The 24,989-nt window shown below is 49.8% G+C and overlaps 2 protein-coding genes across 6 annotated transcripts in view; one reads left to right on the forward strand and one right to left on the reverse strand.

Annotated features, from left to right (window-relative positions):
* LOC308528141 (C-C motif chemokine 21-like) overlaps window positions 1-1,135 on the reverse strand; it is a 75,140-nt gene extending 74,005 nt beyond the window's left edge. For both annotated transcript variants that reach the window (XM_081103676.1, XM_081103677.1), the window contains exon 1: window positions 997-1,135. The gene's annotated coding sequence lies outside the window, so the exon portion shown is untranslated. The remainder of the gene's footprint in view (window positions 1-996) is intronic.
* PHF24 (PHD finger protein 24) lies at window positions 581-21,402 on the forward strand. 4 transcript variants are annotated; one of them, XM_081103669.1, is made up of 9 exons: window positions 581-811; window positions 11,730-11,781; window positions 11,893-12,111; window positions 12,776-12,961; window positions 14,933-15,011; window positions 15,315-15,520; window positions 15,867-16,027; window positions 16,306-16,401; window positions 16,726-21,402. In XM_081103669.1, the coding sequence occupies exons 2-9, from the start codon at window positions 11,734-11,736 to the stop codon at window positions 16,820-16,822; spliced, it is 1,092 nt and encodes a 363-aa protein (XP_080959795.1). In that variant the 5' UTR covers window positions 581-811; window positions 11,730-11,733; the 3' UTR covers window positions 16,823-21,402. The 4 variants fall into 4 exon arrangements, with proteins under 4 accessions (XP_080959795.1, XP_080959793.1, XP_080959794.1 ...); XM_081103668.1 differs by lacking the exon at window positions 581-811 and adding an exon at window positions 1,208-1,413; XM_081103667.1 differs by having other exon boundaries at window positions 615-811; window positions 11,730-12,111.
* The last annotated feature ends 3,587 nt before the right edge of the window (window positions 21,403-24,989 follow it).

Here is a 24,989-nt window from a genome sequence, read left to right on the forward strand (position 1 = left end):
GAAAGAAAGAGCCCTAGCTGGTTTGGATCAGTGGATAGAGTTACAGCCTGCGCACTGAAGGGTCCCAGGTTCAATTCCAGTCAAGGGCACATGCCCAGGCTGTGGGCTCATCCCCAAAGGGGGCTTGCAGGAGGCAGCCAATCAATGATTCTCTCTCATCATTGATGTTTCTGTCTCTCTCTCCCTCTCCCTTCTTCTCTGAAATCAATAAAAGTATATTTTTTAAAAAAAGAAAGAAAAAAGTGATAGCAATATGTGCACCATATTTACCTTATATCCCTCATTGGTAAGTTCTATGTTGTTAAGGACAAAGCGGACTCTTTTTTTATCCTCTAGAACAGGGTGTAACAAATACCAGATGTTCAAAAACATGATGATGTGAATTGTATCTGAGATATAGAAACTGAATGCACAAGAAAATGAAAGTCTGTATAAAATGTAAATGCAATTGATTTAAACAAAAGGGTTCTTGTCATATTATTTAAGTATCTTCAGTTATTTCTTTAGGACTAGTGGCCAGGGCTCTATGACCTGATCTTTTTTCTCGCCCTCGTCAGAGCATGTAGTTTGGGGCAGGGCATGTTGCATGCATTACCGAACTGCTGGCCTCCCGACGAGCTGGCTGTGCAGATAGTCTGAGGGAAGAGGTTGCTGCAGCAAAAAGTGGGTTACATACATTACAGACAGTACGGCTCTGCCCTTGGAAACGAAAGGCCCATAATTTAAGAAAACGCCCCGGGAAGAGCTGGGCCGGGCCAGCCCAGCATTCTGTCACAGCTCATTTGGACCTTCATAGGGGCGTCCTGCGAAGGTGAGTGCCCGGCCAGGGTGGCAGGCCGGGATGCCCGAGTGAGCAACTTGGTAGGGGATGCGAGGTGCGTCACTCCCACTTCCCTAGCCAGGTGCGGGCCCCACGAGCGCCGGCGGGCGGGCGCTGACAGCAGCCTCGGCCCGGCCGGGACCCTCCCGGGGCGCCTCCTCCCGGAGGCCACTGACCTTGCCGCGGGCGGCCGCGCTGGCGCAGTCCCCGCGCCGCAGAGCCGGGCGCTGGCCGGGGGCGCCTTTCCACGGCCCCCCAGCGCCGCACCCCGGTGCCAGGTCGCCGCTGAGCCGCGAGGGCCGAGCCCGGAGGCACAGGGGGCGGGGCGGGGCGGGCGCACCCCCGGCCCCGCGGTGGTCTCGGCGGGCGCACGCGCCGCAGTCCCGCAGGCGCGCGGGGCGGAGGGCGGGGAGGGTGGGTGTGCTCCGAGCGCGCACCGCCGCCGCCTCAGCCTGCGCTCCGCCCGCGCCGCGGCTCCCGGCTCGGCCCCAGCACCCAGCACCCCGCACGCCGGCTCCCCAGCGGCCATGGGTGACGCGGGGCCAGCGGTGTAGTCCGCCACCCGGACCGCGTCCCGCACCCTGACAGTCCGGGTAAGCGGGGTCGGGGGCGGCGGGGACCCTGGGGGACTCTGAGGTGCAGTGCGGAGGCCGCCCCGCAGGGGTCCCTGTGTGGATGGGTGGACCTGACTTCTGCTGCCTCCACCCTTTGGGAGCGCCCCCGGTGTGAATGGAGACTCCCAGGGCCGCTCCGCGCTGGCTGCCATGCGGAGGCCGGTGGCAACGTCCCCAGAGAGCGGCTGTGCGACTGCGGGAGGGCATGGGTAGTCTCTGGAGTTGCCCCAGTGGAAGATCATCTGGGAACAGGGGAGACCCTCCCGGAGCCTCCGGAGCCTGCGCGGTGGGGGGTGGACCCCACAGAGGACCAGTACTTCCAGGGGGACCGGTCCGGAAGGAACCTCTGCCTGGGAGGAGGGGGTCCTGCTGTGGGATCCCGGCCAGGAGGAACTGCCCATCTGCCCGGAGGACTTGGGCCTTGACCGCCCTTCGGACGCGATGTGCCCTAACCTGTGTCCCTCCGGTGTGGCCCCGAGGTGGGGACCTGGTGGGGCTGCTGCCTCTGTCCATTGCCCCTCGTTAGGATGTTTGCTCTTGGTGGTAGCCCAGTTGGCTGCAAGCTGGATTTCAGTGGAGGCAGGAACTTCTGTAAGAGCTCAAGGCTCGAGGACGGGAAGGACCAGTGAGGCCTCGGAAGCACAGGAAGGAGATCTGAATCCCTGGCGTTGACCATGAGGGAGGAGTAAACTCAGGTGCAACAACCGAATCTGGCAGGTCCTGGCAGGAAAGGCCTTTGAGGGAGGGAAGGAAGGAAGGAGAGGTAGGATTCCTGAGCACCTGGGTGCCAATCCTACACCAGGGATGTTTAGCACCTTATATAATGCTTACAGCAGCCTTGAAATTATCTCCTGTTAAACATGAGGCTCTTTAGACTCAGGGAGGTTCAGCAATTTGCCCAAGGTTACAAAGCTTGGAATCATGAAATCTGTGTGGTGTGTTGTTGTTGTTGTTGTGTGTGTTTAGTTTAGTTGGGGGGGAAAAGTGTCCGGGAGAGGCAGAAACCAGAATGTATGTTTTTAAACAAGTTGCATTAAGGCACCACGCATGGGGCTTTGCAGTCGTGTGTGCTCAGGAAGTGTGATGATGAACTAAGAGGATGCGGAGATTTTCACTGAGGGTGAGACTGCTGCGGGAACTGATTCGCACTGAATCTCCAGGTTTCAGGGTGTGGCTTCCTCCACTGGCAACCTCACTGTGAGGATGCCTCTGGCTGGCTCTGGGCTTGATTGGGTTTCGAAGAGGCCTCTGGGTGTGGTCTCTGACAGGACTTGCTCCTCGGAGCTAGGGGAACCCTTCAGAGGATGGAGTGTCCTGAGACAACCCTCCCGGCTACAGAATCCTTGAGGGAGAGAAGGAGAGACAGGATCATTTTTAGGAAGCATGACCCACTGTCCGGTGGCCATCTAACTACATGCACCAGCAGACATTGGTCATCAGGTACCACTCAGGACACTTGTGCCCCATAGTGCCTCAGCATGAGGAGGAGGAGGAGGGTGGGGACTGCAAAGGGTCTGCATCTGACATGGTAATGCACCCTCATCTTGCCCCTCAGCTGTGGTCTTGCTTTCATTCCACCTGAATCCTAAGGTGTGAATTTGGGAATCAAGGATAGACTAGTTTCTTGGCCAAAAAAAAAAAGAAAAATTGGAGTTGTGCGGAAGCTAAGCAATGGAATTCTCCACAGAGCTATTCCGAGAGAGCTTTTCTGTTCCCCTTCCTCTCTTCTTCCACTCACCCCAACCTACTGACATCTTCCTTTAATAGAAGTGGCTTCCTTGGGCGGGGGTTACACATAGCGAGAAGAGAGATCAGGCCTGTGAGAAAACAGGACAACCTGTTTTGCCCATTGTTAGCTTTTCTTTTTTAACTTGATGGCCGCCTGAAGCCTGGGTGTGGCCCCTCCTGCACAGCTCCGTGGGGTAAGCGGACAAAGGTTTATCCTAGCGCCTCCCCACTGCAGAGCTGTTTATAATCCCCTTTCAGTTCGAACCCCTCTCATCCGTGTAAGACACCAAAATAAACAGGGATATGTCTTTTTAAAGGAAATCAGAAGAAGCAAACCTGCAAATATGATCTTTGCTCCAATTCGGAGATTAGTGGTTTGAGTTTGATTCCTAAACTGGTCTTTTCATTGAGGGCTCTTGGCATCGCCCCCACTCATCACCCTGGGAAATTTGCCGGATGGCTCCAGATGCTCCCCAAATACTGGACCTTGGATATCATCTCCTAAGCATACGGTCTAACTGTCCCCTAATCACAACATGAGCTTGCAAACCAAATCATTCCAGAGTGGGTGTGAAGGATGTAACCAGGTGCCTTAATCTTCTCAAAGAAAAACAAAAACAAAAAAAAAATGATCTTTACAAAGGGAAAGACAAGGGGAGAGAATGGCCCAACCAATCTCACTCAGGTATATACCAATGTCCTGGACGGTCTTTAATCTTCCAAATCTTCTCTCACCACATTCTTATGATTTTCTTCCTCCCGCATTTGCCGTCTTTTTGACAGTGCTTCCTTTTCCTCAAACATGAGTAGTAGGACCTTCCCTAGTCCATTTCCCCTACGCCCTGTATCCCCCCTCAGCATACCTGTTCCTAAGGGAATCATATTCATGCAAATCGTTTCCTTTCTCATAGCTACGGAATCTATGATCGCCCAGTCCCACATGCTTTTCTCCAGCAGTGCTCTTGGTTTCTGCTACCCTCACGTCCCAGATTGATTTATTCATTGCTGACGGGGCATCGTTATCCACTCCACCCCTCAATCTTAATGACCAGTGCTGACAGGAATTATTTTCCGGCTTTGGACCAAGAAACCAAGACCATCATTGTCCAGCTGGAGACATGATTATTTTTTCCATTATAACCCCTCCCTCCATCCTCCTTCCCTTCCAGCAATCCCCTCAGAGAACCACATATGTTTACTAAGTGCACTACTTACCAGGCACTATGCTAGGTAATAATGAGAGTTCCTTGCCCTTGAGGAGTTCTCATAGACTCAGTCTGCATTTCTTTAATCATTTACTATAAAGAGTAAGGAAAGTAAGGGGGAAATTACAGCTTCGCAGAATATCCACAGGAGTCAGTGTGGTGTTTGCCTTTTCCCAAGCATCACTGAAATGCAACCATGCTATGCCTCCTCTGGCAGCTCATTCTTAGCCCCCCTGCCATTGCCCTGCCCACGTTACCTTGAGTAAACCAGCCACACTCTTGACTTCTTATGATAATATGACCGTACCTTATATTTGAGGTATAAATATAAAGCCCTTTTATATACATAACCTCTGGTTTGAGAAATGTTTCATCTCACTGGGGTTTTCTCACTAAAACAACAGGGTGTAGGCTGACTGGCTTGCTTGCTTTCCCTTTTCGTTTTCCTTTTTTTTCTTTTTCTTTTTTTTCCTTCTAATCAGGCTTAGGGGTCTCCTAGAGGGAAAGGAAAAGCCCCAGTGATTCACTACAGTCACCTCTTACTAGCTCTTAGGCTATAAAGAGGAGTTTCCTGCTGGGTGGTCAGCCCTGGGACTTATCAGAGCTATCCTGCTTCCTGGCCTCAGAAAATCCAATTCTCTGGGGTTCTTTTCTCCCTGAAAATCGACATTTATATACTCTTTTAAACAAATACTTTTAAGCCTACTATCTCAAACCATTTCTTTAGGCTGTTCCTTATGTGAACACAAGTTTCCTCGCCTATTACGATTCAGCACCCAGCTGGCTTCATACCGTCTGAGCCGTGATGGGAGTCCCCATATAGCTCCATGCCTTGGCATGTGCTTTTACCTCTTCCTGGAATGCTTTTTTTCTCCCTTATCCACTGGGGTAACTCCTACTCATATTTCAAAATTTAGCTCAAGCAACACCTCTTTTTTTTAAATCCCATACTTATGCCCCCTACACACACACATACACTGCACTCTCAGGCTGAGTGAGGTTCCATTTGTCATTCTACCGACAGTTGAGTGCTTGATTTGTGCCTGGCACATAGTAGGCTGCTTTCATCAAATATTTGTAGACTCCACAAACAAGCAGGTTGTGATCATTATGGTGTCATTAGGGCATTAAATGGGGCTGAATAGGTGTTTCAGGGCCCCAGTGCAGAGAACGAGGAGTGCCTCTCCATCTTACTGAAAAGCCCTGCTGGCTAAGTGCAATCACACCAGCCAATCACTGATGGTGTGCTGTTCCTTAACTGCTGCTCTGCTTCTGTGGGAAGCTAGCACTGTAGCTTTTCATGAAGACTCATCCTGGCCCCCTGAGGCTAAAGATCATGCCTGTAATTTTGTCCTCATGCATATTAGAGCCGTGTGGGCTTTCAGAAAATATTAGACAACAACAGGCCCTCCCTCACATCCCATTCTCTTGAGCTGAGCGCAGGAAGACAGCTTTGCTCATTCTTCAGCCCTTCTCCTTGTGCAGTTGGAATGAGCGTGCCTTCCTGGGCTGACTGAAGCCGGTGCCGCTGTGCTGGCTGAGCATCAGCGAATGGAGGGAGGTTCCAGGTAGACCCCGTTAGGGTCTGTAAAACATGAAAACTAAACGTCTGTAGGCTCCTGCCAAGCAACAACATGGCTGAGTAGAGCAGGAGCACTGTCGTGAGGCACCGATTCCTAAAGCCACACCTCGTCACTGGAGAACAGCCAGACCATTTGGGGCTTGAATTTCCTCAAAGACCAGCAGAAGGTAAGGGGACTCTTTCTGGTGGTTTTTGTTTAAGGTCTCAAGGGAGATGTTAATGTCCACAGTGAGTTTAAAGCCTGGCCTGTGCGTTCTGCATTTTTAGGCCCAGGTGCTGCTTGTATTTCAGTATCCTTGTGGCTGGTCGTCTCCTGTGTGAGGTATGTGGCTTTCTCTGAGGCTGTCTTTCAGGCACATGCTCCCTGGAGCCAGATGTCAGATACCTTGAAGCTTTCACCTTATGTGCAGATGCTGTGGTACTAGGTGTCGCCAGCCAAAACCCAGCCCACACCAAGCTGCGGGCTTCCGGCACACGCTCTTAGGCAGCTGCCCTTTGTGGGCCAGGCCACAGTGCCGGGGACCATTCAGTTTGGGAATATGAGTCTCTTTTCTTAGTATTGTGGTTGTAGACACTGACTGCATTCCAAAATTCTGGAATTTGTCGAAGAAATTACCCATAACTATTGTATGGTTACCTGTTCTCATCCCCAGTAGCCCTGACTCACTATTAGGGTGGTTCACCTCTGGGGAAGCAGAGTAGATGAGATGAGCTGGTGACTGTGCAGTTTCTAGAACTGAGTTTTGAAAATTTTGCCAGATCAGTCTCTCTGGCCAACGCTGAGGAAGAAAAAGGCGGCTAATACCATGATCTCAAATAAGCTTACGTTGCCCGGTCATCTCTGCAACATTTACTCCAACAAAGATTTCTAGAACACCCACTCCCTGGAAAGCAGGGGAACCATCTAGATTTTTCTCCCTCTTGGTCTCAGTGAAAAACTAGGATTCCTTTTCCCACCTGCTCAACCCACTCGGTTGGTTTTCCTGTCCCTCAACTCAGAGGTTTTCTTTGTCTTGCTCCTGCCTAGGGAAGCCCTCATAACCATCCAGGCAATCACTTTTAGTTGCTTTTGAGCCTTTTCCAGACAGCTGCCATTCCCACATCAAGAATCAGCTGAAAGCGAGCAAGCCGCCAGCAAGCCGCGTGCCAAGCGTGGAGACTCCTGCCCAGTAGGAAGGCTGTGCCCCAGGCTCCTCACAGCTATGAATCTTTATGGCCTTCCTATTTCTCTACCAGCTCTGGCTGCGGAGCAGCCCCTCCTCCTCCTATCCCCTCCACGGTGCCCTTATAAATAATCCCACTGCCGGTGTACGCACGGGCTCTGCGGAGAATGGGCGTGTCTTGCGCACACATTCCAAGCTGCACACATATGCCTCACTGCCTGACAAATACATCTACACAGACTTCTCTCACCCTAAGAAAGATTCTGGTTGTCATCTATTTTCATTTCCTCCAGATCAGACAGCCCTATTCTACCTTCTGCCTTCTTATCCTTCTGCCATTCTCACCACCTGCTCCTGCCCCCTGAGGGTTTTTCCAAGCCTTCCCTAGATGCCACAAATTCTCTGACAGTCATAGCATTCTGAGGACAATGTCTTTTTATCCCTTTCATCCTTGTTAGGGAGGCAGAAAGCCCCAATTATACCCACCAGCCAAACAAGTAATCATTAGGTATAATTTATGGGACCTTTGTAACTTGATTTCCTTTTAACTCTCTCTTCTTCCTAGGATTTCTTCCAGCACAGGGGAGCCCAGGGTTTTCTCACCAGGCATTTTTTACCATCGCTAATCACTACCACTTGTTCCTCTGGAAATCAGACCTGATGTTGTCAATTTCTCAAACACTGATGGTACACATCCTGAATATTTCAGCACATTTTTGCTGTTAGTCAAGGTGTCTTTTGTATGCAGGTTTGAGCCTCTCTGTTAAGCATTAAGGATCATAGCCTCAGTTTTGAAGCCTCTCTCCCTCCCTTTTACTCTCTCTAAAAACAATGGAAAAAGTAGCCTCGGATGAGGATTAACAACAACAAAGAGTGTAGTTCTCTAATCAAAAATGTAAAATGATCCTAAGGCTGTGTTTTTTCAAATTGCAGGTCCAGACCCATTCACAAGTCATGAAATCATTTTAGAGAGTCACTATCAGGGTTATTTTAATAAAATAGAATAGAGAAGATAGAAAATCTCAGAGAACAGCACGTATAGTAAAAGTAGGATTGTTTCACAAAAGTTTGGGTTCAGTTTCAGATCTATGAACATGTGTTTATAACTATGTGTGTACAGGTTCACATCATAAACTACATCTCTTACTATGGGTCACAGTTAAGAATTTTGGAAAACATACCACAAAAGGTTTCTGAGGAAAATATTGTGGCCTTGGAAATAGTAATTGATCATGAGGAAGGTCTGCAGTGAAGGTGCGTGTCATTTTGCATTGTCCCTCTTGGTGTGGCGTGCCTGTTCCTGCTCTTCTCACTGCCTACTGGGACTTGCTTTCCCACCTAACTATAGAGCACAGCTGTGCTTGTGAGGGGAACATAGGCCTTTCCTCTTCAAGAATCCCCTAGGTCCATAGCCTCCACAAAAGCTCTAACATACACATGTGCCTTCCTCTCCACCCCAACCCCCAACCCCAGCCTGGCTGGATACCCTCATTAGGTCACATTTTTAAAGAATTGTACACTTGAAACCTATATAATTTTATTAACCAATGTCACCCCAATAAATTCAATAAAAATTATTTTAAAAAATAAGTCAGGCCGAAACCGGTTTGGCTCAGTGGATGGAGCGTCGGCCTGCGGACTGAGGGGTCCCGGGTTCAATTCCGGTCAAGGGCATGTACATGGGTTGCGGGCACATCCCCAATAGGGGATGTGCAGGAGGCGGCTAATCGATGTTTCTCTCTCATCGATGTTTCTGACTCTATCTCTCTCCCTTCCTCTCTGTAAAAAATCAATAAAAATATATATATATAAAAAAATAAGTCAGACAGAGAAAGACTGAATGAAATACTGTATAGTCTCACTTATATGTGGAATCAAAAGACATTGAACTCATAGAAACAGATGGTTACCAGACACTGGAGGATCGGAGAAATGGGGAGATGCTGGCTAAAGGGTAGAAACATTCAGTTACAAGATGAGTAAGTTCCAGGATCTAAGGTACAGCATGATGACTTTAGTTAACAATGTTGTATTATATACTTGAAAGTTGCAATAAGAGTTCAACTTTAATGTTCTCACCATAACAACAATATAATAATTATGTGAAGTAAAAGATGTGCTAAGTAACATTATTATAGTAAAACTTCACAATCCTATATATTAAAAGGCTAATATGCTAATAGACCGAATGGTGAAACAACCAAACAACTGGTAGCTATGATGTGTGCTGACCACCAGGGGGTGTGCACAAAACATGGCGGGCGTTGGCCACGGCGGGATGGTGGAGCAGGTGAGCGAGGGCAACAGACCAAGGCGGGGCGCCAGTCGCTGTCAGCAGGGTGAGCCTCTAGTGGTTACTGAAAATTCTTTGCTCCCACACGCCATGGTCCCGCTTGGTGCTTGCACCTGCTGCCAGCGCTGGCCCCACACGCACCGGCTGCTGATGCCCAGCGCCTGCCCTGCTCCCTGGGCGCCATCAGCGGGTGCGAGCAGCGGCTGCCAGCCCTGATCGTCCCTGAAGGCTTCTCCACCTCCCCCTGCTCCTGAAGGGCGATCAGGGCAGCAGCGGCCACTTGCACCCACTGATAGCGCCGGCCTGCTCACACCCACTCCTGGCGCTGGCCCCAATCACTCTGCGCCTTCAGCGGTGCGAGCGGCCTGCACTGTCAGCGCATGGGAGCAGAGGCGGGAGCAAGGCTGCCAGCATACAGGGGACCAGGGGCCATAGCAGGAGGGGCTGGGCAAGGGCTTGGAGGATGGGCCGAGACCCGCCCCTGTGCCCACCGCAGCCTTGTGGCCCACAGTTCCTTTCAAGTTGCATGAATTCGTGCACTGGGCCCCTAGTGTGGGTGTGTGTGTGTGTGAGTGTGTGTGTGTGTGTATCAAATCATCACATTGTACACCTTAAATTTATACAATGTTATATGTCACTTATATCTCAATAAAGCTGGAAAGTAAATATAAAACTACCCTCTCTCTCTTTACCCTTGACCAATCAATTATTTTATTCCTAAGTTTCTCCAATTCTATTTACATGCTATCAAATACACTTAGTCATCATCATTCCTGCTGCCATCATTTCCGTTTAAACCCTCTACATCTTGTCTGGACTATTATAATAGCCTTCTAATTGGCCCTAACCTTTTCTCCTACCCTCTGTCACCTTTTCCCACAAACAAACAGAGGGTAACTTCTGACCCATCCTTCAGGATCCACACTGACTCCCAGTAGTGTGGTCTCACTTCGTTTAAGCACTTCAGCACTTTGTCTTATTCTTCTCTGAGTTTTGATATTAAGTAGCTTGAGTGGTAAGACTTCTCCTGTCTTCTGTTTTCTATGGTGAGTGGTTAGTGCCTTGCACAAAGTACTGTTCAATAAGCCTTGATTATAATGGATAGAGAGCAAGGCTAACATGGACTCTGCTCCACTTTACGTAGAACAAGCATTCCCCACCCCCACCCCAGCTGAATCCACTAAGGCCCCTCAGGCTGGGAAATAGCAAACAGCTTTGCAATGTGCCCTCAATTTCCAGTGCCATGCTCTGCAGAGGAAGAGCAGGGATGACGTTACTTTTTAACCTGTAAAGGATATGGACCTTTCTTGAAAGGTTCAGAAAAATCAAAGCAGAAAAATGTGGGAGTGACATGAATAAAGCCTCACAAATGTGAGAAGCACCTTAGAGCTTGTCATGGGCCAGTTGTTGGGTGGACTAAGAGATAAACAGACCCCTAAAGAGGCACAGCTATTAATTAGGGGGCAAAGGAGAGTTTGTGACTTTGACCACATGGTAGCGTTTCCTGACTACCTATTCAGGAATCCTCTGGAAATAGGAGTTCATTCACTCTGACTCAAAAAGTAGGCATTTGATGTGGATTATCCCTGGGTGGGTTGTGCACAGCTCTTACTGGAGGAGCTTCCCTTAAATCGGAAGGCTGAAATATGTTGCTGTAGTCTTACATTAAGCCTTGGGTCATCTTGTGGGGCAGAAGAGAGACTTGGGCTCTGAGGTCTCCAACTACCTCAAAGGAGTGGAGGCCTGGGATCCCTGAACCTAACTGGCTTTGGGACAGGATGGATAATACCATCGTGCTTCCCAGTCTACTAAGCACAGGTAAGCCCATGAACTAATGTTATCTTCATGACAGCCCTATGAAGTACAGTGAGCCAAGAGCCTCATTTCATAGATGGGGGGAAAAACCAAGTCACAAGACCAGTCAGAAGTAGAACCAAGGTCTTCTGACTCCTTAACAATTGCTCTTTCCTCCCCACCACTACCGAGTTAGAAAAAAAAAAGAAACTGCACTGGCCTATGTTACACAGTGGTTAGAACATCAGTCCACATACTAAGGGTCACAGGTTCAATTCCCGGTCAAGGGCGCGTACCTGGGTTGCAGGTCTAATCCCACCCAGTCTGGGCATGTGCAGGAGGCAACAAATTGATATGTCTCTCTCACATCAATGTTTCTCTCCTTCCCTCCCTTCTACTCTCTAAGAGAGAGAGAGAGAGAGAGAGAAGCTATTTAATAACATTTGCCACTTAGGTAAATGCTTGAAGCTGATTGGCTCAACATGGTCAGCCATTAGCTGAGTCCGGGCCCCTCTGCTTTTTGCTCACAGAGCCATGGGGGTGTTGATGTCCAAGCGGCAGACAGTGGAGCAGGTGCAGAAGGTGAGCCTGGCCGTGTCTGCTTTCAAGGATGGGCTGCGGGACAGGCCTTCCAACCAACGCACAGGTGAGCTTCCAGGGTCCCACCATGACACTGTAGAGGGCTCTGTCCAGGAGGTGCAGGAGGAGAAAGAAGCAGAGGCAAGCACCTCCGTGCTCCAAGAAGAGAGCAGCATCAACCGTGCAGCCTGGGAGAGGCTCCGAGACGGGCGCGGAGTGGAACCTGAGGAGTTTGACAGGAACAATCGTTTTACCCCTCCTGCCTTCATCCGCCCTACCCGGAAGCTGGATGATGACAAGCCTCCAGAGATCTGCTTGGAACCCAGAGAGCCTGTGAGTGTCCAGTTAGGGAAGATTCACCAAGTTTTAGACCTTCTGAGGATCAGGAAGCAGGACAGGGAGGCCTGGGTATGGTTAAAGTGAGACTCAAAACCAGAAAGATGGCGTTCACTCTAGAACGATCTTTGAGTTTCTGCCACAAGAATAAAATGGTTAGTTACATGCTGGATTAGTCTTAGTGAAAGACTTGAGGCAGAAGGCGACAAGGAATGGCACCTTGGCAGGTCTTCCACCAGCCTTCCCACCTTAGGGATAGTACTACCCCGTGGAGGGAGCATTTGGAAATTAGTGGGGTGGGGAGAGTTTGGGGAGGTCACGATAACTGTGGGAGTTGCTACTGGTATTTGGTGCCAAGAAAATCAGGATGTTAAGTGTCCGGCAATGCCTGGGACAATCTCTCACAACAGATTATTCTTTCCAAAAATGGTAGTAGCATTCCTGTTGAGAAACATGGTCACACAGGCCTGAGCAGCTGGAAGAGCCTGCTGGTTCTTGTCTTCCAGAGACAAGATGAGAAATACTGCCTTAACACTGCCTCCAGTTGGAGCTGTTTCCCTCGGCTGCTCCAGGGAGACTCAGCCCTATATGGGGAGCTCTGTGCTTGGTGGCCGGAGGATCTTGCTGCACATCCCCATTCATTCCTGCCATCTTTCCCCAGGTCGTCAGTGATGAGATGTGTGATGTCTGTGAGGTCTGGACGGCCGAGAGCCTCTTCCCGTGCAGGGTCTGCACCAGGGTTTTTCATGACGGCTGCCTGCGTCGCATGGGCTACATCCAAGGAGACAGCGCGGCAGAGGTGACCGAGATGGCACACACGGAAACAGGCTGGAGCTGCCACTACTGTGTGAGCCTGGACTGCAGGGGCTGTGGGCTGTTGCACCTCAGAGGACATGGCACTGTTTCTGGAGGCTCAGTCTTAGAACACCGGTTTCTAGGCAGTGACCTAAAGAGTTTTCCAATAGTAGATGTAAGGGTCCAAGAGCTAGGACAGGATTTCTCTACTTCAGTACTGCTGAGATTTATGGCACAATAATTCTTTGTTGTGGGAGCTGTGTGCACTGTAGGATTTTTAACAACATCCCTAGCCTCCTCTAGCCACCATCTAAACCAGTGGTTCTCAACCTTCCTAATGCCGCGACCCTTTAATACAGTTCCTCATGTTGTGGTGACCCCCGACCATAAAATTATTTTCCTTGCTACTTCATAACTATAATTTTGCTACTGTTATGAATCGTAATGTAAATATCTGATATGCAGGATGTATTTTCATTGTTACAAATTGAATATAATTAAAGCATAGTGATTAATCACAAAAACAATATATAATTATATATGTGTTTTCCGATGGTCTTAGACGACCCCTGTGAAAGGGTCGTTCAACCCCCAAAGGGTCGCGACCCACAGGTTGAGAACCGCTTATCTAAACACTAGTGATTCTCAAATCTGTGTGTCCAAAACTAAATTTTCTGTCTCTTGGACTTATATTCATCTCTATGCTTTACATGTACTTCATATTCAACATGCCCCCAAATGAACTTATCTTTCTCCTAAAACCTGTTCTCCTTCCATTTCTTATCTCTGTGAATACCACTTCACCCTACCTCCCAGTTACCAATCCCAACTTATTTCTCTCTTTAATTCCTCACATCTAGTAGGTCAACAGGTCCTATTGATCCAACTTCCTAATACCTCTCAACTCTCTCCATTCTCATGCTTTGGTTTAGCCGCTCATCTATACTATATACAGCCACCTAACTGCTCTCCAGGCCTCCAGGCTTTGCCCCTCTAATCCATTTTCCACACAGCAGTCAGAAATTTCACAGTGGCACTCCACACTTCAAAACCCTTCAGTGACTCCCCTTTGCGCTCAGAATAAAGGCCCAATTTGAGGGGTTCAATAAAGGGTATTTGAGGTATCATAGCCAGGCTTCTGCCTACTTCCCCTCCCTTTTATCATTCCTTCCTGCTTTCCCCACACACATACGCTACACTCCAGCCTTAGTGCACATCTCACAGCGTTACACACCACTGTGCCCAGCATATACAACGTTCTCAGTAAGTGTTTACTGAAAGAATGGTTTGAGTTCTTTATGAAATGCACAAATGAATATTCATGAAATGTCTGCTTCCTATTCTTTGCTGGCATTTTAGGGGAGGAGGGAAATAACCTACTAGAAAGAATCTTTGATATTTTAAAGACTGTGATACTGTAAATGAATGTTAACAAAATAACACATCAGTGCTCTTTTGGAATTAAAACTTCTATGGCACCACAAAAAAAAAACCTCATTCGATTCTAGGAACTTTGTCATAATGGCATCTCTTTCAAAACCACTTTGGAGTGATACAACCCATTAGGAGCAGAGTTACAGTTAAAATTATTTTAAGCTAAAATACTCTTGAGCACCATCTACTACAGAAGCCAGTTCCCTAAAATGGATAAAGATGGAGCTTCCCTGGTGGATGGGGCCAGGGATTCACAACTCTACTTTCTAGTCCGCTTTCTCGCTTGCAACAGCTTCCTAAGGCACTTCCAGAGAACCTCAGAAAGTAATTTTAAATAACTGTTTTAGTAAAAGGGACTCAGGTCTGGAGTCAGGATACCTGGTTCTGGGGAAGACCCTGCCCCATAGTTGAGCAACTCTAAGCAAGCCCTTTCCCCTTTCCCCTTGACTGTGAATGGGAGACTAGTTTTACATGGCCTCAGGATTGCCTTCCAGTTGACATACTGTTTCCATTCCTCTGGCTCTTTGGCCTGTCTTTCTTACTGGCCTGTGTGGCCACTGACTCAGCTCTTCTTTTTCTTCTTTCTCAGAACAATCTCAACTTGCTGCTAACCGAGGAGGAGATGTATAGCCTCACAGAGACCTTTCAGCAGTGCAAAGTCATCCCTGGTAAGGCCGGATGGTGCTGCTGGATGGAGAGGGGCTGGGCTGATTTCTCCATCATACTTTCCAGGATGAAAGGAATATCTTGGAATTTGGGGATTAAGGGGTAAATAGGTCCCTGTTCCCAAGCTGTTGGCCAGCAGGGGCACCCACACCCAGCCACAGCCTGAGTCATTCTAGTGATGGGAGATAAAGACTCTACAAGAGCTGTGGATATAGGGGCTCTGGAGGGTACCCTAGAGGTGAATGGAGGTGCCCCATCGGATGAGGAAGGAGTGGGCATGGCTAGCACGTGGTGCCTCCCCATAGATTGCTCTCTGACGCGGGAGGACTTCCTGCGCTACCGCCACCAAGCAGCAAAGCGGGGGGACAGTGACAGGGCTTTAAGCGAGGAGCAAGAGGAGCAGGCAGCCCGCCAGTTTGCAGCCCTGGACCCTGAACATCGAGGACACATAGAGTGGCCTGACTTCTTGTCCCATGAGTCCCTCCTGCTTCTGCAGCAATTGCGTCCCCAGGTAAGGGGCAGCTGAGGTGAATGTCTATGGGATACTGGGTGGCAGACACCTGGAAGCATGCTGGGCAGGTTGGGGGAACACCGGGTACTCTCTGAGTAGGGACCAGTACCAGAAAAGGGCTCAGGTGCCATCCAGTGGCAGGTGACCCAGTGCCTAGGCCGAGGAAACTGCCCAAGGAAGACTGATCTGCACTGGACCCCGCTGCGAATGCTGGTGTTACCAGAAAGGCTCTGGGCTGCCGCAAAGGGAGGTTGCAGAGGTGGTGATGGAGGTAAAATTCTCTGTGGCTTGACAGTTTACAAAATATTTTTTCCTCCGAGATCTTAACTTGTCTCTTCTTCCTCAGAACTCTCTGTTAAGGCTTCTGACAGTCAAGGAGCGGGAGCGAGCCCGGGCCACCTTCCTGGCGTGGGGCAGTGGGAGCACCATCAGTGAGGCAGAGTGCCACCGTGCACGGCACTCCTGGTTCCACAAACTCCTCCCAGAGGCTCCTTCCTCCAGTGTCAGGTCCGCTCCCTACCAATCCCTGCCCCCACTACACACCCTCCTCCTTTCCCACCCAAGTGGCCACGAATAGGAAATGTACCTCCCTGCTTCTCCTGCCAACAGCCAGGAGAGGATCCTCCTGTGCATTAGACAGAGGACAGTGACCCCTACTGGCCAAGGCATGGGGCCGTCTCTACTCCAAACTGTTGTCCCATATCAGAAAGCCTAGACGTGCACATGGGTTCACCAGAGTTTGGGAGGGGCCAGGCTTTTCACTCCAATGCCATTATGCCCAACAGCATCAGCCATGTGGGTCCCATAGCAGACAGCAGCCCAGCCAGCAGCAGCAGCAAGAGTCAGGACAAGGCCCTGATGCCCACAGAGCGTGAATCCAGGTGAGTGGGATCTCCTCAACTGGCTGTGTGCTCCCCCAACCCCCAATACACACAAGTAAGAGAGGGCATTGCCCATTGTCACCCCCAGACAGTAAGTGCCCACCTCAGACACCAGGCTCCCGGAGTGCACATTTGACCACAGATCCTTAGGGCCTGCCAGCTGGTCTGTCAGCTTGGAAGCACAGTTGGCCATAACCATGTCAGGCACAATCCAGGGCTGCTGGAGTTTTGTCCAACTCCAGCCGCACTGACACTGGGATCAGGTCTCATGCGCCTCCGGGCTCTGCAACAGCCTCACAAACCTGCCCTTTGATTCTATTCTAGATCTGTGGACTGGCCTACCTTCCTGCGGGAGAATGTCATCTACATCTTGGCTGCCCGCCCAAACAGCGCAGCCATTCACCTGAAACCCCCAGGATAGCATGGAGCAGAGAAGCTGAATTCTGGGACAGTGGCGTTCTCTCCTTTTCCCTTCTCCCTCTCCCCCACCAACCTCGGGTACTGAGGCTTAGGAGGACGGAGCACTGCCAGCATTTCAGTTTTTCACCAAGTTATGGCACTGAAATCACCATTCCCCTCACAGCAGAGGCAGTAAGCGCACTGCCACAGGGAGACGCCCTGGGAGCTGTGGCAGCACCCGTCCCGGACACACCCGCCCACCTCCACATGATAGACAGGACCCACCACTGCACCTGTATATGCCTGCACTCTCACCCCTTGCAGCCCATGCCTTCAGAGACCTGGTTCTTTTGGTTGAAAAGGACCAAAGTTCCTTTGTGAAGCCACTGGTATAGATGAGGGGTCTTGACTCACCCCATTCTATTGGCCAGTTCCAATTCCATTAGATAAGACACTGGCCAAGCGATTCCTAATAAGGGGCATATCAGGCCCACGAGCTGTCCTGGAGATGCTGACAGGTTCCCTTTCCCCCACTGAAAATCCCTCCTGTGCTGAGCCACTGTTCTGGTAGGTGTGTGCTATGTCCCTCAGGGGTGCTGGGGTGGGAAATGGTTAAAAACCACCACTGCACTTCAGCACATGATTTACTTAAATTCCAATTCCTGGTAACAGAGAAGGTAACAAGTCTGTGGAGCCCTAATTAGAAAAGGGGGAGGCAGTCCCTCCCAGGGACCCAGAAGTCTAGGAACTTGTTAGCCAGGTCATTCAAGTCCTTTTAAAGTCTTTAGAAGAGCTGCCAAAAATCAAGGTGAGCCATCCTGGCCCTTGTTTTTCAGATGCGAGCTCATGGCCCAGAGCCCACGGGGCCTGAATGGAATAGTTATGATGGCAGGAGTCACCGCCCTCTGTGTTACATGCTTCACCCAAGTCAGCTACCAGGGAGACCTGCAGCCTGAGCTCCAGTGAGGACAAGGTCTGGATGGAAGAAAAGAGGCGAAGGCTCATGCTTCCAGCTCAACTCAGCTGTAGACCTAGAAAAGTGTGCCATTGTGTGGAGAACAGAGCCAGCCTCTTCCACAGACGAAGAAAGAGCAGCTCCGCAGAAACTCTGAGGAGGGACTTCTTTCAACCACCCTGGCAAAGAGGGTAAGAGGCTGGATCGAAGACGAGGATCTGCATCTCAGCTCTCTTAAGCAGATAAAATTCCAGCAAAGCCTCACAGAAGGACTGTTTTCTCTTCTCCCCATCACTGAGATACGGCCTGAGTGGCTACTTCTCCCCACTGTTTGCTACATGTTCTTCTCCACCAGGATAAGGCCTGGGCCTAGAATGGGAGACCTTTGGGGACAAGCAGAGGCTGCCACAAGGCCCCCAAGCCTGGCCCCCACGCCCCAGCAGTCCTTCCTAAGTTCTCAAGTCGGTGCCTGTTGTGGTCAGCCCTGGCCCTTGGGTTCAGGTTTCTGTTTCCAACCTAATGGCAGGTTTAGCCAGATCTGACTCCCAAGAGTTATTTGAGAGGGGTTGGCTCTATATGCAGAAGCTAACATATCTCCATTGCTCAAGTAATTTGTACTAAATTAGGTGTTTACAAAAGCAGCAGCATACAGCTCAGTGTTGAGATGCTTAGAGGAAAGAGGGGAGCCACAGCGAGGAGTATGGTATGGTCTCCTGAAGAAACTGCCTGACCTGGAAGCAGGGCGAGAAGCTGCTGAGGTTGGATTATTTAGGACTAAAATGAGATGGCTAGAAGATGAGGCTGGGTTCGTGTGTATGACCCTGGAAAATTCAAAACCCACAGCTTTTTTAATATTGATTTTTGTCGTTAATCCTCACCCAAGGTTATTTTTTCCATTTATTTTTAGAGTACAAGGGGGAGGGGGGAGAGAGAAACATTGATGTAAGAGAGACCCATCGATTGGTTGACCCCCAAACGCGCTCTGACTGGGCCCAGAGATTGAACCTGCAACCCAGGTACGAGCCCTTGACTGGGAATTGAACCCACAACCCTTCAGTGCACAAGCCAGTGCTCTAACCACTGAACGAACACACTGGCCAGGTCCAAAACCCACAGGTTTTTGTAAATATTTCTTACCCATACTCTCAGGATGATCAGTAGGAGGGGTCATTATTCAGCCCAGCCAAAAGAAAGAAAAGAAAGAGAAAGCACATGACTTGGGCTAAAGGACTGCATCTGAAGCAGCCAGGCCTAAGAAGATTAAAGCACATTAAGCACAGGGCCTCCTGCTTACTCTCCTGGCAAATCACTTTCTACATCAATGGCCTTGGGCTGCTGGATCTCGTGGACAGGGCATTTTGAGTAAAGACACGCTCTGGACTTTGAGAACTGACAGCGTTTTTTCTCCTGCCTCATCATCAGTCACAGGGACTAGAAGTCTACCCTCTTGTTCCCTGACCTTTACAGATCAGGGGGATGCCTGTCTCTCTGGAGATGCAGCTTCTAGCTTTCCATGGGTGAGTGGTAAAAGGCCAGGGGCCAGGTCAGGCTAGCTGGATCCCTAGGCCTGGCAGAGCAGACCCCGGAGCTCTTCCACAACAGGATCGGCCCCATTTGGGATCACCTCTCCCTATTCCAGGACAGCAAGCTTCCTTGGTAGGGGTATGCTGCAGAGGGCACAGGGAACATCGCCCGCAGCAAAAGGTAGAGTCCCCCGTCCACAGGAGTCCCAGGAAGCAGAAAAGCATTGAAAAGCAACCAGCTTCTGTGGGCATCTAATGTTTTACCAAAGGAGAGGTTCCATAGTCCTCCCCATCCAGCGCTGCAGAAGCCCCACCCCAGCCCCTGTTCAGGATTTCCCTTTGTAGTGTCCTAATCCATGGAGCCCTTTTATCAACCCAGTGAACTCAATTCTCTATCCTTTTCAAGCCCTTTCATCACTGTGACGGTCTGAAATTCTGCCAAGCACAAAAATTGCTGTCTGACTCTAAGAAGGATAAGAGAAAATGTTTCCGTCTTTTCCTGGCAGCCCAAAACTGGGATCAGTGCTTTTCCCAAGAACTCCCCCTCCCCCCACCAAGAGAAGCTGGAGTGACATATCTGCTCCTCTGAAAACCATCTGCCCAAGCCTGTTTTTCACCCAACCGTCCTCTTCCCCATGCTCACATTTAAGGACAGGGACCTCTGGATGACACAATGAAGCTGCAGCAACAGAGGGTCCGCTGAGACAGTAGCTATGGCCACATGATGCCTCTAGGTCTGCTTCGTGGCTTCCTGGGCTAAGAGCAGCCTTCCCCAACAGACCCAGGCGCTACACTTTTGAGCAATGATCACTTGGATCCCAGGGATGGAGCAGTTCCCTCCCTCCTAGGTACTGTCCCACTCTCAAGTGCTCTTCTTCCTTTGAGGACAGCCACAGCCAAAGCCATGAGCACATTGCCTCTTCCTGCCCTCAGCCCAAGTGACTGGGGCCGCAGGGCTGACACTGGCCTTTCTGGCCCTGGTGCTCCCTGTGGGATGTCACCCTGGCCTTGTTTGAGTGGCCAACGCTGGGGGTTCCCCCATTCCCATCACCAATATGGGAAGCACAGAATCAAACTGCCTGGGAAGAGGACGCCTCACGGGGGGGTAAGCCCAGGATTGTGCCTGGGTCTCTTAGGCCAAAGCACAACCTCAACCATTGCAGGTCTCACAGCTTTAGTAAGAGTGATGCCAGGAAGCCCTAAAGCCAAGAGGGAAGCTCAGCAGAAGCTGTCTGGCAGGGCCCCAGACCAGCCCTGACCACCCCAGAGCCAAGAGTAACCTCCAGGTAGGACTGGTAGCAGGCTCTAGTGGCCCTGCAAGCATGTCCTCTTCCAACCAGCAGGGTAAAGGCGCCATGAGGCAGAACAACCTTGATGCCACAATTTCAGGACATCCTGGCAGCACCTGTAACCACACCCATTCACCCCTCTCTTACAGTGGACTAACATTGCTACCTTCTCCAGGCCGTTTAGTGTGAATTTGCCCAGGATCTCTCTCTGGGCTCTTGCCTGCAGCCTAGACAATAGAGACGCCCCCGAGTGGAGGACACTAATGCACATGCCTGGACTGGGCACTTTCCCTGCTGTTGCTTTCCTGCTGCCACTGCTTCTGCAACCTTCAAAACAGCTTATGGAATTTCCACTGGACCCAACTAGCACTAAGGAAAACCTGTTCCCTCTGGGCCATGTGCCCTGAAGACCCAGATCATGGAGACGGTGAAAGGTCTGGTCTGGGCCACTAAGAAGCCTAATCACAGTGCGCACAGAATGGGTTGGTGTGTCCACGGACATGAACAAGGTATAAGTATCAAGGCCTTTCCATATCGTAGCCTCCTTTAAAAGATGGCCAATGCTCTGTCTCTCAGCCCAATTCAGGCTTGTGAGGTGGGTTCTGAGAGCACTCGAGTAACAGTGGGGGATCCTATGTCCTGTGGTCCTTCATGCCCTTCCTCTGTGCTTCTCTGAGGAAGGTGACTTGACAGTAGCTGAGGGGAACATCCCCAAGCCCTGTCTCCGCATCATCCCAGCTGCATGCTCCTCCCCACGCTCAGCTTTCACTCTAGAAGGAGCTGATGCTCCAGGGGGTGAACACAGTGGAAATCATAATAAAGAGATTGTGATGCTATGTCAGCTTCCTGTTTCCTATTGTTTGGGGCATCTGGTGAGTTTCTGTGTGACTTCCTATCATTGGCCAATTCCTGAGTCTGAGCCTAAGACAGTAGCAGCTATAGCCTCCAAGAACACAATACCCCATGGCTCTCTTTCTAAAGCTTTCTTGGTGCTGACCTTCCCAAGAAGTAAGTGACGTGTGGGAGTGGGAGGAGGCAAGGGTTCCATCACCAACACAGAGGGGACATGGACGCACTGAAGAGGCCAGAGTTTTTGGGGAAACTGAGGAAGAAGTAAGTCTTCTAAGCCTGTCTGCTTTGTACAGTCCCATCCTTCCCATCAAGGGCCCATTTTAAACACTTTTCTCTTCCCAGTTCCTGCTGAGCTACAAGTAGGGAAGCTAGTTGGCTGTGTTTTCTCCTGGTCTTCTGGGCCCTCCTTTGTCTGAGAGTTTCTTACCCATTCTTGCTAGTTGTTTTAATGTGACATAATAGGGTTGGTTAATGGCAGTCTGGAGAAACTGTTTCAGAGGACGATGGACTCCCCACTCATGTCTTTACCCGGTAAGAACACAACCAGGACCTGTAGCAGGAAAGCATCTCCAGTCTGTGGCTCAGGGGCAGGTTCTCTGCCTCCAAGCCAAATACAAATAATTGTTAACATTTTTACGCACTGGGAAGTTCAAAGCGCTTAGCATAAAGTAATTCCTCTTCGAAACAACCCTACGAGACTTGTATTACAGATGAGAAAAGTGAGGATCAGTGATGCTGAAAGTCTCTCAAGGTTATAGTCATGCAGCTAGGAAGCAGGGAACCAGGTAGTCGGGCTTCATACCCATGTGCTTCACCTGCCCACAGTTCCAGGCAGAGCTGGGGTACAGCCAAAGGCCTCTGCCTAACGTACACCTCACACACACAGCTGCTGTGTGGTCCAGCACCTCCCCTTCCTACCTGCTGGGAACAGACAGATACAAGTAGCCAGGCCCATAGCCACGTCACAGGATTTCTTACCACCTGCACAGCTCAACCCATTCACTCACGGGTTCCCATACCTCTCCTCCCTGGAGTTTCCCATGGAGGTCCGTCCAGCTCAGAGACAGCTGAGTAACATCTCACAGGTCCCTTCTCCTTTCTCCAGGCTCGGGGAAGCAAAGCACTGGGACAGAAGAAGGCATGAAAGCTGGGCCCCTGTGGACACCCAAACGACAAGGTTTCCCTACCCTCTCTCCGGCAGTCCTGACTGGAACTTCAGACCCTCAGAAGCCTCCTACCGACCGCCCACATGTTCCTAGGGCTGGCTGGAGCCTTGGTTCCACACGAACTCCCACCCGCCCGGCCTGCGTTGACTCACGTGCACTCCTCTTCTCTCTAGGGAAAGTCATTGCCCCAAGGGAAACAGCAGCTGCTAAATTTGCTAATCATGGAGTAATGTGTTCTCTGTCCCACCCCACCCAAAGAGTTACTTGAAGTTTGACATTGCTAAACCTCAGTTTCCTCATCTGTAAACATCTAGAAAATAGTCTCTCTTCTGTCTGCCTCCCAGGCTGATAGTTGAGTGAGGATAGAATGAGTTAGATAAGAGGAAAGAGCTTCATACACTGCAAGGCACTGAGTGAGCAGCACGGATATCTGGCCCCATCTGAAGGCTACGTGTATATCATTTTCCTACCCACCCACAGGCATGGCTCGGGGTATGACCATGGCCTCTGTCCACAGTGCTGAAGCCACAGCCAAGCCAGCTGGGACTCTTCAGTCCCTCTTTTTTTTCTTTTGTGATATACTAATTTATTCATAAATAAATTTAACTTACAGTCTTACATTTTAACATTTATCAAAAGCAAAAATATAGAATACTTCACAAATTTGTGTGTCATCCTTACACAGGGGCCATGCTAATCTCTATATCATCTCAATTTTAGTATATGTGCTGCCAAAGTGAGCACTTCGGTTCCTCCTTGTCTCACCTTTAAGTAAGCATCACAGTGAGATTTCCAAGCCCAGGGATTGCCCTGAAACTCAAAACATATTGCCAAAACGTTTTTATTTCATTTGTTTCAAGTATCTTTGTTTTTAAAGTCAATATAACACTCCTTTCAAAATTATAACCGGTACAAATGGGCAAGATGTGATTCAGCAGCTCAGAGAGAAAAGATGTTGCAGTCTGCACTTGGTATGGGTGAACAGTATGAGTGGCTACAAAAAGACTGATATAACCTGAGGCTACATGGAACGGAGTCCGAGTCAGAGGAGAGAGCAGGCTGGCTTACTTGTACACTGCACTGGCATGCGAGAGAGAAAAAAATCTAAAAGCTAAATCAGGCTCCACAAACTGAAACCCAGACAGGGGAGCATGGTCTTAGTGCCTGGAACGGAACAAAGCAGCAGAGGAACCCTTGAAGGCCTGAGGGGTGTTCAGCCTGGAGAGGAGCAGACGTGAGGGATGCAGAGGCTGACACCTGGCAGATGGGACCTATAAGGGCAATGTGACCTCAAACACAGAGCTAAGACCACAGATGGAGTAGAGGCAGATTTCTGCTCAGTGGGACTACACGCTAACTGTGTATCAGCAAAGGCAGTGAAGCGGTCTGAGCATATCAAAGAAGTGTTCGTTGGGGAGGAGGATGCCATCCAGGTATCCAGTACTCTTGAGACCTATGATGCCAGGAAATGGTTAAGTGCCTTCTGGTGAGTGTCCAGCCCTGAGCCCAGCTGAGCTGTAGGGAGATCCATGATTGTACAAACCTACATGACCCCCAAAGCATCAGCATAACTGAGTTAGGAACTTTAATTTATTTAGTTCGACCTTTACCAGCAGTTCTCAACCTGTGGGTCGTGACCCCTTTGGCGGTCGAATGACCCTTTCACAGGGGTCGCCTAAGACCATCCTGCATATCAGATATTTACATTACCATTCATAACAGTAGCAAAATTACAGTTATTAAGTAGCAACGAAAATAATTTTATGGTTGGGTCACAACATGAGGAACTGCATTTAAAGGGCCAGAAGGTGGAGAACCACTGCAAGGACCTGATGTTGCACGCCCTCTGCTGGTCATTCCTTGCACTGTCCTCTCAACCAAGGCAAGAAATGACCCCTTGAGCCCTTATGGTACAGGTCAGTGTAGATTCAGAACATGCAGCGAGATGCCAGACAAGTACCAGAGCGTTAGATCGCTGGTCATTGTTCAATCAAAGTACAGGAGGATCAGAACTGAATCTTCGGATGAGTTCGAAAATCTGTATCTAGATGAGGGCTCATTCATGTCTAGGAGGAGGGCTCACACTAAGGCTGGGTTTGGCGAACTGTCCGGTTCAGGACTAAGACTAAGGCCAAAATTAGGACTCAGTGTGGGACTGAAGTCTAGGCTCAGGTGTCAGCATGAAGTATGTATCCAGGTGAGATGCTATGGGTCTGACCTCAGGAAGAAGTCAGTCTGCATCCAAGGTAATGGGATCAATGTAGCATTCCTGTTCCAGGTGGAAGCATCAGGTGATAAGCACCAGCACTGGAAAACGCAGCACAGATATTGCCAGGGGATAAATATAAGGTATGGGGGACAGAATGAGGTAGTCACTAATTTCTAAAGGCCTCCCAACCTTAAA

The sequence above is a fragment of the Myotis nattereri genome (assembly GCF_964212035.1).
Source record: "Myotis nattereri genome assembly, chromosome: 12".
NCBI classification, from domain to species: Eukaryota; Metazoa; Chordata; class Mammalia; order Chiroptera; family Vespertilionidae; genus Myotis; species Myotis nattereri.

Excerpts from the sequence above, each read along its gene's own strand:
- PHF24 (XM_081103667.1), top strand. The coding sequence starts at position 11,734 with ATGGGGGTGTTGATGTCCAAGCGGCAGACAGTGGAGCAGGTGCAGAAG. Across the intron at positions 15,012-15,314 it reads GCAGTGCAAAGTCATCCCTG|ATTGCTCTCTGACGCGGGAG; the intron begins GTAAGGCCGGAT and ends GCCTCCCCATAG. Across the intron at positions 16,028-16,305 it reads GCTCCTTCCTCCAGTGTCAG|CATCAGCCATGTGGGTCCCA; the intron begins GTCCGCTCCCTA and ends TATGCCCAACAG.